Genomic DNA, 14,875 nt, shown 5'->3' with positions numbered 1-14,875 from the left:
TCTGAGTTTAATCCCCAGTACTACAAAAGGAAAAAAAAAAAAAGTCCTTTAAATCTGGTATGTCAAATGGGAAAACTATCACTCCAACCCAGTGTTACTAGGTCAACATAACTGTTCTAAATACTTTTTGCTCTAATTCTAGATTCCTTCAGCCCTTATAGCTTCTCACGGATAGCTTTTTCTTACAGGCCTTTGACCAACTCAAACTCCCAGCTGAACAGGAAGGGGACAGTAAAGGCAAGGCAAAGAGAATACCAATCCCAGGCCCAAAACAGTGGTGTCCAGGATAGTGAACAATGCCCCATTTGTGCAGGTAAGCTGCTTCAGTCTGGGAGGGTGGTCATGTGATTACTAAGCATTCCTTAAGGGAAGAATAGGAAATCTGGGGGTACTGTGCAGAAACTTTTGGATTTGGACTCCTTGCCTCTGTCATCTCTACAGTTCCCACCTATGTAACCTGTGTGTCCCACCTATGTGTTTTTAGCCAAATGTCATTCAAGACAAGTTTATATTGAGCACCTGCTCCCTTCACATCAGGTAAGCTGAGGAAGTGACAAGGGCCCCAACTCTCTGGAGAAGCTAAACACAAACAATGTAAAACACTGTCAGAGAAAGCCTAGAATTTTCTTCATAACTTTTTTCTCTGTCCAAATTCTGCTTACTCTAAGTTTCTGTTCAAATTGTTATTTCTTGCTGGGTGTGGTGGCATATACCTGTAATCCTAGTGACTTAGAAGACTGAGGCAGGAGGGTTACAAGTTTGAGGCCATCTTCAGCAATTTAGCAAGGCCCTGAACAATTTAGTGAGGTTCTGTTTGAAAATAAAAATTAAGGGGTCTGGGGTTGTGGCTCAGCGGTAGAGCACTTGCCTACCACATGTGAGGCCCTGGGTTCGATCCTCAACACCACATAAAAATAAAATAAAGATATTGTGTCCACCTAAAACAAAAAAACAAACAAAAGGTATTGTGTCCAACTACAACTAAAAAATAAATATTTTTTTTAAAAAGAAAGAAAATAAAAATTAAAAGAGCTGCAGCCGAGCACAGTGGCACACGCCTATAATCCCAGCAGCTAGGGAGGATGAAGCAGGAGGATAGAGAGTTCAACCCAGCCTCAGCAAGGCGCTAATCAACTCATTGAGACCCTGTCTCTAAATAAACTTCAAAATAGGGCTGGAGATGTGGCTCAGTGGTTGAGTGCCCCTGCGTTCAATACCCAGTACCACAAAAAAGAGCTGGAGATGTAGCTCAGTGGTAGAACACCCCTGGAATGAATGGTACTTCTTTGCCAAAACTTCTCTGATCTTCACAAATAATCTCTCCCAGTTGAGCTCCTGCAGCATTCTCTTAATTCCATGGACTATGCACTTCTCACCTACTTTCTGTCAATATTTTTTTTGTTCCCAGTTTATCTTCACCACTAGACTACATTCCATAAGGACAGTCTGTTTACTTCAGCTCTTAGCATACTGTCAGGCACATAGTGAATACTTAATAAATGTTTGACAGATACATGATAGTGTCTCTCAGGTGTCACATATTTAGCCATGATAAATTTTCTACAAGAACAGCTGCATTTTGGCAGTAGATACACCTTTCAGGCTTCTTTTTTTTTTTTTTTTTGTACTGAGGATTGAATCCAGGGATGCTTTACCACTAGGCTACATCCCCATTCCTTTTTAATTTTTTGAGACAGGGTCTTGCTGAGTTGCTTAGGGCCTCACTAAGTTGCTGAGGCTGGCTTTGAATTTATGATCCTCCTGCCTCAGCCTCCTGAGTTGCTAGGATTACAGGCATGTGCCTCCATGCCTGGCTCCCTTCAGACTTCTTGGGGTGCCATCCTTCCTAAGAACAGGCCCAATTGTGTTTACCTCTTTATCTCTCCCTTAGGTTCCTTCAGCATTGAGATTCTTCCCCTGCATGCTGCCACTTGTGGAGAGACCTCCCCGCCTCACCCAGCTTCTCCCTCCTCACCATCTTCATCCCAGTCTGTACTGTGGGTGTCCTCCCCAGAGAGTTCACCTCCCATTTCCTGGGTCCAGTGTCCCATCTGCCAGTTACAGTTCTCAGCAAGAGAAATAGAAGAACATGCCAGTGTGTGTGGGGAGGTTTTTCCAGCGTGAGCCATGAAATCCTGTGGTTTGGGCCCCCACTATGACTAAGACAGAGAAGTAGGTCTCTCACCTCTCACCTCTCTCTCTTTTTGTTGTTGTTTTGTTGTTGTTATTGTTGTTGCTGGAATTCAAAGGCCTCATGTGTCCTAGAAAAGGGCTGTACCGCTGAGCTATACCCCTAGCCCTGAAAGTGGATCTCTTGGCAGCTGAGAAGGACTGATGAAGGCAGTCCTCCCTTCCTCTCTTCATTTATTCCCTCAGGACACGCCTAGGGTACCACTGGGCCCAGCTCCCCATTCCTAGTTGTCAAGGATCTGTCACCATGGCACCCAATTCTCCTAAGAGCAGCTCTGTCCTTTTCCCCCTTGGAACTTTTGGGATGGAACTGGTAATCTTTAGGGCCTTGGGATAATGTCCAGAATGTCCTTCCCTCCAGGAATGGTATATATCCTCATGTCCATTTTCCTAAAAGGAAAACTGAGGACTAGTCAAAAGAAAAATACTGCCTGACAGATAAGATCCTATTGTGTTCTGGAAAGATAAGTTTTGAGCATGAGACTGGCTTTTATATCCTTAGTTCCTGCCCTAGCTGTAATCACGTACTGCCATGTGACTTTAGTACAGTTATTTATCTTGGGCCCAGAATTTACTGTTGTAAACAGAGAAAATCCCTTTACCTGCTGCTCACAAAGTAGTTATAGAGCCCACATAGTTTAATGACTGGGGAATAATGCCAGGGACCTTGCACAAATCCCATTGCCCTTATACACAATGAGGTAGTTGGACCAGAGGGTCTCCAAGTTCCCTCAAACTATGATAGTCCAAGTTCTATTTCTACCTTTTTTGAGCAACTATGCACTCTCTCCCTTTTCCCAGAGGATTTCATTGTATGACACTAACACCAGTTTCACTGGTCCCCAGGGCAGGAAGCAGAGGGGGAGCAGCTGGTCCTGGCAAAGGGAGGGCCCGGGGCGGGGTTTTGAATGAGTGGGAAAGAAGATACTAGATGCATTCAGGGGAGCAGACAGAGGAGGAGTTCATGCCTTTGGTCCTTTCCTGCATAGGTGGGTGCAGCCATGGACCCTCTCACGGTAAGAACCCTCTGCTCCCCTTCCTCCATCCTACTCCCATTCCTCATTATGGACAAAGCAATAGATTGGTGAGTCGGCAGGGGAAGCTTAGCTGCCAGGCAGGTTGTGAGCTTTACTATGTGAGTGGAAGAGCCCCCAGAGCCTTGAACTGAACCCAAAGGAAGAGCAATGAGCATGGGCCTCAAAGAAGAGGGATAAGGCAGTAAGTACCAAGGAGAGAGAAATGCCCTCCAAAGTAGCAGAGGGCAAAGCGAGAGGGGTTTGTTGGAGAAAAAAACATGTTGGGATATTGGTAGGAGTTCTATTCAGAGCTGGGGATGGGTGTTCATAGTTAAAAAGACCTTCCTGTGTGGACATGCTTGGACCTGCCCTTTCAAGAAGCTGTGGGACTTCCAGAGGGATGAGCAGCTGGAAGGTGAAGTCAACAAGATGGGAGCTGGGTCCTGGCCAGGTCCTTTGTGCCTACATGTAGGGTTAGGCTCCCTGTGCAGCCCTGCTTTAACCTACCCTTTCTCAGGGCATCCATTTGGACCCAATGTATTTAGGTCCCTGTGAAGGTGGAAGTTAAACTAAGGACAAGGACCGGCTCAGATCCATTCTGGCACTATCTCTTTCACTAACATGAGAATCTACCCAATAAAATGGTGAATAAGAGACTTTTTGCCTGTATGTATTGGGCAGGGAAGGACACAGTGGTAGCTAGTGGGAGGGTAAGAGAGACTCCAAAACAAAGGAGACTAGAAACTCAGAATCCTGTCCTCTCCACTCCTTCATCCAGCTACAGCCTAACTGGACTGAGATTGTGAACAGAAAGCTCAAGTTCCCACCTCCACTCTTGGGTGCCATCCAAGAGGGGCGACTGGGTCTTGTGCAGCAGCTGCTGGAGTCAGGGGTCGAGGCCACAGGCAGTGGGCCAGGTGGGCCCCTGCGGAATGTGGAGGAGGCTGAGGATCGCTCCTGGAGGGAAGCTCTCAACCTGGCCATCCGCCTGGGTCATGAGGCCATCACCGATGTGTTACTGGCCAATGTCAAGTTTGATTTCCGACAGATCCATGAAGCCCTACTAGTAGCAGTGGACACAAACCAGCCAGCAGTGGTGCGTCGCCTGCTGGCCCGGCTGGAAAGGGAGAAGGGTCACAAAGTAGACACCAAGTCTTTCTCGCTGGCTTTCTTTGATTCATCGATCGATGGCTCCCGCTTTGCACCTGGTGTCACCCCACTCACCCTGGCCTGCCAGAAGGACCTATATGAGATTGCGCAGTTGCTTATGGACCAGGGTCACACCATTGCCCGGCCCCACCCCGTCTCCTGCGCTTGCCTTGAGTGCAGTAATGCCCGCAGGTATGACCTGCTGAAGTTCTCTCTGTCCCGCATCAACACCTACCGAGGCATTGCGAGCAGGGCCCACCTCTCACTGGCGAGTGAGGATGCCATGCTGGCTGCCTTCCAGCTCAGCCGCGAGCTCAGGCGCCTTGCACGCAAGGAGCCTGAGTTTAAGGTTGGTTCTCACACTTCCTCCTACCCTCAGTTACCTGCATCTGTTCTCAGGAATAGATAGGAGCCACAATCAGTCCTGGGACCCCTAGTCTTTGTCGTGGTGGTGTTGATACTGGTGATTAAACCCAGGGGTGCTTCACCACGGAGATACATCCCGGTTCTTTTTTTTCCCTAGTCGTTTTATATTTTGAGACAGAGTCTTGCTAAGTTACTGAGGTTGAACTTGCTATCCTTCTGCCTCAGCCTCCAGAATAGCTGGAATTACAGGTGTTTGCCACCGTGCCAGGCTAGGGGCACCTAGTCTTATGCAAGAGGCACAACCCCCACCCTAGGGGTGCTCTAGGTCTATCTGAAGGAAGAGAAAGAAAATAGAAGAACAGTTGGACAGACTTACATATGACATTCAGTAGAACCTGTCTTTTTGGAGTTCCTATTGTGTGTTCCATGGGGTGGGGCCAGGCAATGGTGTGGCCCTGGTCCTGGATATTGTGTCTTGGGACTCTAACGCAGGGAGAGGGTGACAAGACACTCCCAGGGCTTCATTTAGTGCTTCTGTGTTCACAGGGCTGCCAAAGCCCAGAAAGCAGTCAGGAAGCTGCAGCTGTTGTGTTCAGGGAACACTCCAGGGAGGAAGCAGCATTCAGGTTAGCTGTGCGTGGAGAAGCAAGAAGGGTATTTGAAGTAGGGCTACAGTCCTAGCAAAGGCTGTCAGGTAGCAAAAGTATGTGTGGTGATAAGTATAGGGGAACCCTGTGCAAGATCGAATATATGAGTGGAGCCTGGAGCCAGGGACCAATCCTGTTCACCCATCTTTTAGCCACTGGCATCCTGTGAACCAAGCCAGACTCAAAATTGCCATTAGACAGGGAAGCATAGAAGAGTGTTAAAATGAAGGCCTGAGCCTGGCGCAATGGCATATGCTGTGGCTTGTGCATAGTCCAAGGCTAGACTCAGCAACTTGGTGAGACCCTATCTCAAAAATTAAGGGCTGGGGCTGGGGCTCAGTGGTAGAGCGCTTGCCTAGTATGTGTGAGGCATTTAGTTCAATTCTCAGCACCACATAAAAATAAATAAATAAAGATCCACCAACAACTAATAAAATATTTAAAAACAAAAGTAAGAATGGCTGGTGATATAGCTCAGTGATAGAGCATCCCTGGGTTCAATCCCCAGTACTGCAAAAATAATAAGTAATTAAATGAAAGCCTAAGGCAGGATGTGGCCTGTTGCCATGCCAGCCAGGGCAGGAGCATGCCTCCCCCACCAGGAGCTTGGATGGACAACATGAAAAGCTCCCACTGCACAGCTAGCAGGAAAGGGCGGTCCTTTCCAAAGGACTTTCCCTCCATTCTCACAGCAGCCCATGGAAGGAAGCAAAGTAGAAAGTTCCCATCTCCACTTTTCAGGCAGGGAAACTGAGGCCTGAAGTAGGGAAGGACCTGACCCAATGTGACACCACCAAAGGGGCAGTGCTGGGAGGTGACCTAGCCTCTTGAAAGCCTGCCTTAGATCTTCTCTGGGGTAAGGGCCCCAAGTGAAATCAAGGGTAAGATGGGTAATGTGCCTTATTCATTTCTGCATCTCCTAAAATTGCCAACACGGGTTCTCATATAAGGTAGATGTTCAACAAAATTAAATGAGCACAAGAAAGATTAGAAGTTAAAGTGGGACAGGAAAAAGGAAAGTACAAGGAACAGGCTGAGGTGACAGAGGGTTTGGTTTGAAGTAACTTAGTGATGAGGTTGAAATAGCACCAGATAAGCAAAGGTGACTTGGAGGTACCTCATTATAGTAAGAAGATTGATGAGGTGTCAGAAAAGAAGTCAATGACTCAGTGATATCAGATGTAGAAAGGTCAAGACAGGTAGTCCACTGTCTGGGTGGGGGGGGGGGGGGCGGTAGGGAGGAAATTGTGTCCACAGGTGGCTGACACACACAGACCTACTTCCCTACAGCCTGAGTACATTGCCCTGGAGTCGTTGAGCCAGGACTATGGTTTTGAGCTGCTGGGTATGTGCCGGAACCAGAGCGAGGTCACTGCAGTGCTCAACGACATGGGCGACGACAGCGAGACTGAGCCTGAGGCTGAAGGACTGAGCCAGGCCTTCGAGGAGGGCATCCCCAACCTGGCAAGACTGCGGCTGGCTGTCAACTACAACCAGAAGCGGGTCAGCTGGGCCCTGCCTACCTCTCCTCACTGCCTTGATCCCTTGCCCTGCCATCTCTAGGTGTCCCCCAGTCCAGCCCCAAGCAACTCGTTTTCCTGGCCTCAGGACCCTCTGAGATGTTCATTCTGAGCACCTTCTATCTAGGTCCCCGACCTTCCCTTCTTACCTTCAATCTAAGCCCCTAACCTCTCCCTAGAGAATCCACCTTTACACCCAGGCTTGCAGGTCTCAGGTTTAGCTTTGTCTCTAGTCTGCTGAGTGACTTGGGCCCAGTCTTGTTCTGTTGGATTTCAGTACTCACTGTACAAGATTAGACTGGATGTCTCGGGAATTAAACATCAAGTGATTCTTATTCTGTCTTATTAGACAACACCCCTCCCCCAATCTAAGACATGCTCCTTTTCTAGCTGCCTCTAGTCTCTTACCCCTTAATGTGATCTACCCTCAGATATCCTAACCCACCAAAAACTTAACTAAAACCCTTCCTCCATAGTGGCTCCCTTGGACCAGCCATGCAGGACAGCAAGCCCACTTTCCCTGCTCCTTCCCTTCTCAGGAGTGTTCAGACTGTTGTTACCCCCACATCTCTAGAAGGCAGGGAACCCTGGGAGTTCTGGGACTTGTACTCCCAGTTTTACCTGCCACTGCCTGACTTAGGAAACTCTTAGAGTTAGCCTCCTGAGGGCCAGAGAGGGCAGGGTCTGCGTGGGCTCATGGCAAGTGAGTTGCCTCTCTTCTGGGCTGGCCAGCAGGGAAAGAAAAGAAGGATGTTTGATCACTGGCAGAAAGTAAGGACATGCACCCAACCTGCTCATTCCTTCTCCCTGCCAGGTGGCTACCTCCTCATGCCCCATCTCTGCTTAGTTTGTAGCACACCCCATCTGCCAGCAAGTCCTGTCCTCCATCTGGTGTGGGAACCTGGCTGGTTGGCGTGGAAGCACCACCATCTGGAAGCTCTTTGTCGCCTTCCTCATCTTCCTCACCATGCCCTTCCTCTGCCTTGGCTACTGGCTGGCACCCAAGTCTCGGGTACAAGAATAAGATAACTTGTTTATTGAGCACTTGGTTTATGCCAGGCCCTGTCCTGGGTGCTTTGTAGCTATAACTTTGTGCATGTTCCCACTCAGTAGCTTGATGAGCTCTGGAAGGTAGGGATTGCATTCCCAGTTGGTGGAGGAACTTCAGACACAGGCTATTTTTGCCCAGGACACGCAGCAAACAACAGTATCAGGATTTAAACTGCGGCCTCTACCTCCAAAGCCTGAATCCCTTATACAGTCCAATATTCTCTCTAGGAGTCCTAGCCCAACCAAATATTTCTTTGAGGCATTGGGCCTGGCACTGGGATATAATAAACAACCAGTCCTGTTCCTGCTAACCAGGCGAGGAACAGGGAGAGGAGTGTCCATGAAGCAGGAACAACATGGAAGAAGGCCCAGGGGAGGGAGAACTTACAGCATTAGAGACTGAAAGGAGCTCTCTGCTGCTAAGGCAGAAATGCCAACAGCAAGTAGTGAAGTGGGCAGGGGCCAGCTCTCCCAGGGCCTTGTAAGCCATGTTAAAATGAAAGATGCCAGACTAATGAGGTGAGTGCCCCATGGGTTTTGTGTTTTGAAAAGCTCCCCCTACTAGTCATGTGAAAGATGGATTGGGGACAGGGAACTGGGGTTAGGGAGACTGTCAGAGTGCATGTGAGAAAAAGCATGTGGAAAGGCTGTTCAGGTTCCTGGGTGGCCTGGTCATTTTATGAGATAGGAGGAACAAGTTTAGGATAGAAGTAATGAATTTACCTTTTAACTTGGTTGAGTTTGAAAAGCCTGTGGGACCACAAGGGAAAGTAACTTCACCTTTGTGTTTCATATGGTTGTAAAGGAAATAATAGATATGAGAGAACAGGGCCTGATATATAGTACATTCTTTTTTTTTTTTTTTTTTTTTTTGGTACTGGGGATTGAACCCAGGAGCACTTAGCCACTGAGTCACATACCCAGCTCTATTATTATTATTATTATTATTATTATTATTATTATTATTATTTATTTATTTATTTTGAGACAGGGTCTTGCTAAGTTGTTTAGGGCCCTCACTAAGTTGCTGAAGCTGGTCTTTAACTTGCAATCCTCCTGCCTCAGCCTCTCAAATCTCTGGGACTACCGGTATGCATCCATGCCACTGATTGATATATAATACATTCTTGGTGAATAGCTGAATAAGTAAGTGGGTAAATCTGAGAAAGCAGAGTCTCATGTGGCCGAGTGATCCTGCAGCCTGCCAGAGGGGAGACTTTGAGAGCCATGCTCTCCTGCTTTCCCAAAGCTGGGCCGCCTGCTGAAGATCCCAGTGCTGAAGTTCCTGTTACACTCCGCCTCCTATCTATGGTTCCTCATCTTCCTGCTGGGAGAATCCCTGGCCATGGAGACACAGCTGAGCACTTTCCGTGGCCGAAGCCAGAGTGTCTGGGAGACTTCACTACACATGATTTGGGTCACAGGTACATATGTGGGATTCTTTATTTATGGCATTCTTCTTGAGGCCCCCTCACTATTCTTCATGATAAGCACCCCAAAGGGAGAACCCTGCCTTTGTAGATGCTCCTTGATATATAACCAAACCCCTATGGCCTTTAGCACACCAAGAATTTTTTCCCTTTATCCCAATCCGGGAACCTAAACCTGTGGCAGATTCCCTGAGCAGGGACACCATTCTTCTCCTTGGCACCTCTCACTTTCCATTCTGGAAGTTTCAATCCTCTGACAAATAAGACACTTGTCCACAGTGTCCAGTGGCAACTTGCCTTGGTGTAATGGTAACATACACGTGTACTTCCAGACAAGCTATCCCAGAAATGTAGAACAGAAAAGCTCACAGACCAACTTAAAATGCAAATAACATAGTCTGTTATATCCACAAAACATGTTGTTATGATGGTGTTACGAGGTTTCAGCAGGGAGGTGCAATGGACAGAGGTGCCTAGGCCACTACTTGATCTGTGGGAAAAACAGTGGCTAGTATGCTTCAGCATAGCTGTGGCTTGCCAGTTATCCTCATGAGCAGCTATGAATTTTATGTGCATTCTTTGAACAGAGGACTTGTGGAACCAGCATTGGTGTCACCAGCAGGTTGCTGACTTAAGAGCTGATAAATACCAAGGGCCTCATATGCCTCATGTATATTCAATGTATCATGAATATTTGGTGTTTATCCTTGGCTTTCTGTGTATGTCATATGCATGTGCTCTACCTGCTTTATTTGTTCAAACTAAATCATCTGTGCTTAATGCATGTTTCATCCATTCTATCAGTTTTCTTCTTTTCTATAGTAGAACCAAGTTTTCTCAATTCAGCAAATACAGTTTATAAGAATCCCCAGAGTTCCACCAACCTCTGGTTGGTCAGCTCATCAGGCTGGACTAGTGGCCTGTTCCTTAGCTGGCCTCCCCTCACTTGGCAAACTCTCAGGCCAACAGTATACCAAGACCCGTCCACATTGTACCAAGCCAGTCAGTGATGGCCAGAAGTAAATCTTTTGTTTTGTTTTGTTTTGGGGGGAGTACCAGAATTGAACTCAGGGTCACTCGACCACTGAGCCACATTCCCAGCCCTATTTTTTATTTTATTTAGAGACAGGGTCTCACTGAGTTGCTTAGTGCCTTGCTTTTGCTGAGGCTGGTTCATAATCCTCCTGCCTCAGCCTCCCTAGCTGCTGCAATTACAGGCGTGCATCACTGTACCTGGCCAGAAGTAAATCTTTAGGGAAAGAGACAAGAGCAACCCAAAAGGAAAACTTTCTTATCCCATTATTTATTAAACATTTATTGAGCCAGGTGCAGTGGTGCATGCCTGTAATTCTGTCGACTTGTGAGGCTGAGTCAGGAAGATTGAAAGTTTGAGGCTAGACTCAGCAACTTATCAAGACTCCAAGCAACTTATTGAGACACAGAATAAAAGTAAAAAGGCCTGGTAATGGACTCAGTGGTTAAGTGCTCCTGGATGAAATCCCTGGTACAAAATAAAACAAAACATTTATTGACCTGCCCTGTAGAGATGTAACCAATAAAGTTCTTCCTCTGTCTGTAGGAGAAGAAACATCTTTTAAACACATAAAGTAAAACTCATTTATTCAGGTAGTGTATGTTTGCTGAAGTCCTACTGTGAGCAAAGCCCTGAGAATACATGGATAACTTAAGTATGTTTCCATTCATTCTATACACATTCACTGAGCCTCTAGCCCACACAACAAGGTGCTGTGCTGCCATATAGCATTGATTTCCCACCCTGATCACATCCTATTTCCACTTGTGGCCAGGCCTTTGCTCCTCACTTTTCCTAGAGCACTCACCACTTCCCACACTGCCCCTTCACCCACTGGCTCCAGCTCCTCTATCAGGTCTCAGCTTAAATGTCACTATCTTTGAGAAGTTTTCTGGGGCCCCCAAATCAGGATGAGGATCCATCCTAAACACTCCCAAACAGCACCTCAGTTCCCCTGCTCCGCAGTCCTAGCATGACCACATTGTGTTCTGCCTGTCTCATTAGATTATATGTCGTGGGAGGAATGGTACTATATCCATCTTATTTACCACAGGATCTCACTGATACCTGATAGGAGCTTAATAAATATTAGTTAATTTGTTCTGGGTACCACTGGCAAATCTATGAGATATGGTCCCTGTCCTTGAGGGACTCCAAGTTCAAGGGGACAGGCAGGGATAGGGCAGACCCATGGGGAGATACACTGCAATGCCCCGTAGTGAGAGCATCGCAGATATGAATAGAGAGCCAGGAGGATGCCGAGCAAAGGCAACTCCTGCACCTGGTTGGGAAGGCTTCATGGAGGAAGTAATATTTGTCCTGGGCCACAAAGAGGAGCGGGGCTTCCAAAGGATACGGAAAGGCATTCAAGATAGTACAGAGAGCACATATGCAGGGAATGGAGAAGGGAACAAATGGCACAAATGACTAATGGAGACCAACTGTCAAGACTCCCGCATCCCCAAGTCTGGCAGTGGGCCCCACTGAGTGGGGCCTGAGTAGACTGATAATTTGGAGTCCCTTCAAATCAAGATTATTTCAATATTTGTCTAATATTTATTTGGTGGAGGTCAAAAATAGCAGATGTAAACCATTTCCTCCTAATGCAGTTCCTCACAGGTGTCACTCACTTTCTTTCTTTTCTTTTCTTCTTTTTTTTTTAAATGGAGAGTTGCGATTTTTTTTAAGTATTTATTTATATATTTTTATGTAGTGCTGAGGATCGAACTCAGTGCCTCACATGTGCAGGGCAAGCACCCTACCATTGAGCTACAGTCTCAGCCTGTCACTCACTTTCTTTTTTTTTTTTTTTTAACAGTTGATTTTTATTTATCCATTCCATTCAGTTTCTTTTTTTTTTTTAATTTTTTATTGTTGGCTGTTCAAAACATTACATAGTTCTTGATATATCATATTTCACACTTTGATTCAAGTGGGTTATGAACTCCCATTTTTACCCCATATACAGATTGCAGAATCACATCAGTTACACATCCATTGATTTACATATTGCCATACTCGTGTCTGTTGTGTTCTGCTGCCTTTCCTATCCTCTACTATCCCCCCTCCCCTCTTCTCTCTCTGCCCCCTCTACTGACATTCATTTGTCCCCCTTGTATTATTTTTCCCCTTCCCCTCACTTCCTCTTGTATGTACTTTTGTATAACTCTGAGGGTCTCCTTCCATTTCCATGCAATTTCCCTTCTCTCTCCCTTTCCCTCCCACCTCTCATCCCTGTTTAATGTTAATCTTCTTCTCATGCTCTTCGACCCTACTCTGTTCTTAGTTACTCTCCTTATATCAAAGAAGACATTTGGCATTTGTTTTTTATGGATTGGCTAGCTTCACTTAGCATAATCTGCTCTAATGCCATCCATTTCCCTGTAAATTCTATGATTTTGTCATTTTTTAATGCAGAGTAATACTCCATTGTGTATAAATGCCACATTTTTTTTATCCATTCATCTATTGAAGGGCATCTAGGTTGGTTCCACAGTCTTGCTATTGTGAATTGTGCTGCTATGAACATCGATGTAGCAGTGTCCCTGTAGCATGCTCTTTTTAGGTCTTTAGGGAATAGACCGAGAAGGGGAATAGCTGGGTCAAATGGTGGCTCCATTCCCAGCTTTCCAAGAAATCTCCATACTGCTTTCCAAATTGGCTGCACCAATTTGCAGTCCCACCAGCAATGTACAAGTGTACCCTTTTCCCCACATCCTCACCAGCACTTGTTGTTGTTTGACTTCATAATGGCTGCCAATCTTACTGGAGTGAGATGGTATCTTAGGGTGGTTTTGATTTGCATTTCTCTGACTGCTAGAGATGGTGAGCATTTTTTCATGTACTTGTTGATTGATTGTATGTCCTCCTCTGAGAAGTGTCTGTTCAGGTCCTTGGTCCATTTGTTGATTGGGTTGTTTGTTCTCTTATTGTCTAATTTTTTGAGTTCTTTGTATACTCTGGATATTAGGGCTCTATCTGAAGTGTGAGGAGTAAAGATTTGTTCCCAGGATGTAGGCTCTCTATTTACCTCTCTTATTGTTTCTTTTGCTGAGAAAAAACTTTTTAGTTTGAGTAAGTCCCATTTGTTGATTCTAGTTATTAACTTTTGTGCTATGGGTGTCCTATTGAGGAATTTGGAGCCCGACCCCACAGTATGTAGATCGTAGCCAACTTTTTCTTCTATCAGATGGCGTGTCTCTGATTTGATATCAAGCTCCTTGATCCATTTTGAATTAACTTTTGTGCATGGCGAGAGAAAGGGATTCAGTTTCATTTTGTTGCATATGGATTTCCAGTTTTCCCAGCACCATTTGTTGAAGATGCTATCCTTTCTCCATTGCATGCTTTTAGCCCCTTTATCAAATATAAGGTAGTTGTAGTTTTGTGGATTGGTTTCTGTGTCCTCTATTCTGTACCATTGGTCCACCCGCCTGTTTTGGTACCAGTACCATGCTGTTTTTGTTGCTATTGCTCTGTAGTATAGTTTGAAGTCTGGTATCGCTATACCGCCTGATTCACACTTCCTGCTTAGCATTGTTTTTGCTATTCTGGACTTTCTGAGCATCAACCATCTGTGATCCTTGGGGCAAGTCACACTAGCCATGGGTATGCATGAACCTTACCCTTGTTTTCACATAAGATCATTCTACACTTGGATAGATTAAACATTTACATTTTATTGACTTTACCCCAGTGATGTTTTAGCTCCCCCGCCCCCATCAAAGGGCCACCATAATCTGGCTCTGACCTACAAGGAGGAACAGAGTTTTGCCCCATCCTGTCCTGGCCCCCTTCCAGGCTTCCTGTGGTTCGAGTGTAAGGAAGTATGGATCGAGGGCCTGCGCAGTTACCTCCTGGACTGGTGGAACTTCCTGGATGTGGTCATCCTGTCCCTGTACCTGGCAGCCTTCGCACTGCGCCTCCTCCTGGCTGGGCTTGCCCACATGCACTGCAGGGATGCTGCCAATGGAGCTGCCTGCAACTATTTCACCACTGCTGGTGAGTATCCCAACTCAGCCCTGAATTCCCTAGTCCCTTCTCTTCCTTGTCTCTCAGCCACTGTCCCCATTTCATCTGCACAGAGCGAAGTGAGTGGCGCACGGAGGATCCCCAATTCTTGGCTGAGGTGCTCTTTGCTGTCACCAGCATGCTCAGCTTCACCCGCCTGGCCTACATTCTGCCGGCCCACGAGTCTTTGGGCACTCTGCAGATTTCCATTGGCAGGATGATTGATGACATGATACGGTGTGTACTGTCACTGCTAGAGTGTCCTCCTTTCTGATAGACTCCACTTAACCTCCTGGTGACTTTCCCCAGCTTTAGTGTGGCACAGGAATTCTTGGTTTGCCTTCCTCCAGAGATATAAGCTCTAGAGACCTCTGAATGCCTGGAAGTATAGACAAGATTGGAGTATAAATATGAACATACATTTATTTTGAGGGAAGGTCTATAACTTTAACCTACTTCTCAA

At 46.3% G+C, this 14,875-nt stretch overlaps 1 protein-coding gene across 3 annotated transcripts in view; it reads left to right on the top strand.

Annotated features, from left to right (window-relative positions):
* The window catches only part of Xndc1n (XRCC1 N-terminal domain containing 1, N-terminal like), a 46,329-nt gene that overhangs the window by 21,839 nt on the left and 9,615 nt on the right, over positions 1 to 14,875 (top strand). For 2 of the 3 annotated variants that reach the window (XM_071616440.1, XM_071616441.1), the window contains exons 9-10: positions 189 to 313; positions 1,892 to 3,862. In XM_071616440.1, the coding sequence (XP_071472541.1) occupies positions 189 to 313; positions 1,892 to 2,124 (358 nt within the window). In that variant the 3' untranslated portion in view covers positions 2,125 to 3,862. Of the gene's footprint in view, positions 1 to 188; positions 314 to 1,891; positions 3,863 to 3,984; positions 4,705 to 6,658; positions 6,872 to 7,735; positions 7,901 to 9,187; positions 9,363 to 14,202; positions 14,404 to 14,486; positions 14,650 to 14,875 lie in introns of those variants that run through there. The other variant, XM_071616442.1, reaches the window with a different exon arrangement.

Source organism: Marmota flaviventris, chromosome 9 (assembly GCF_047511675.1).
Source record: "Marmota flaviventris isolate mMarFla1 chromosome 9, mMarFla1.hap1, whole genome shotgun sequence".
Lineage (NCBI taxonomy): Eukaryota > Metazoa > Chordata > Mammalia > Rodentia > Sciuridae > Marmota > Marmota flaviventris.
The sequence above is the reverse complement of the archived record's forward strand: the minus strand, read 5'-3'. Positions and strand labels throughout refer to the sequence as shown.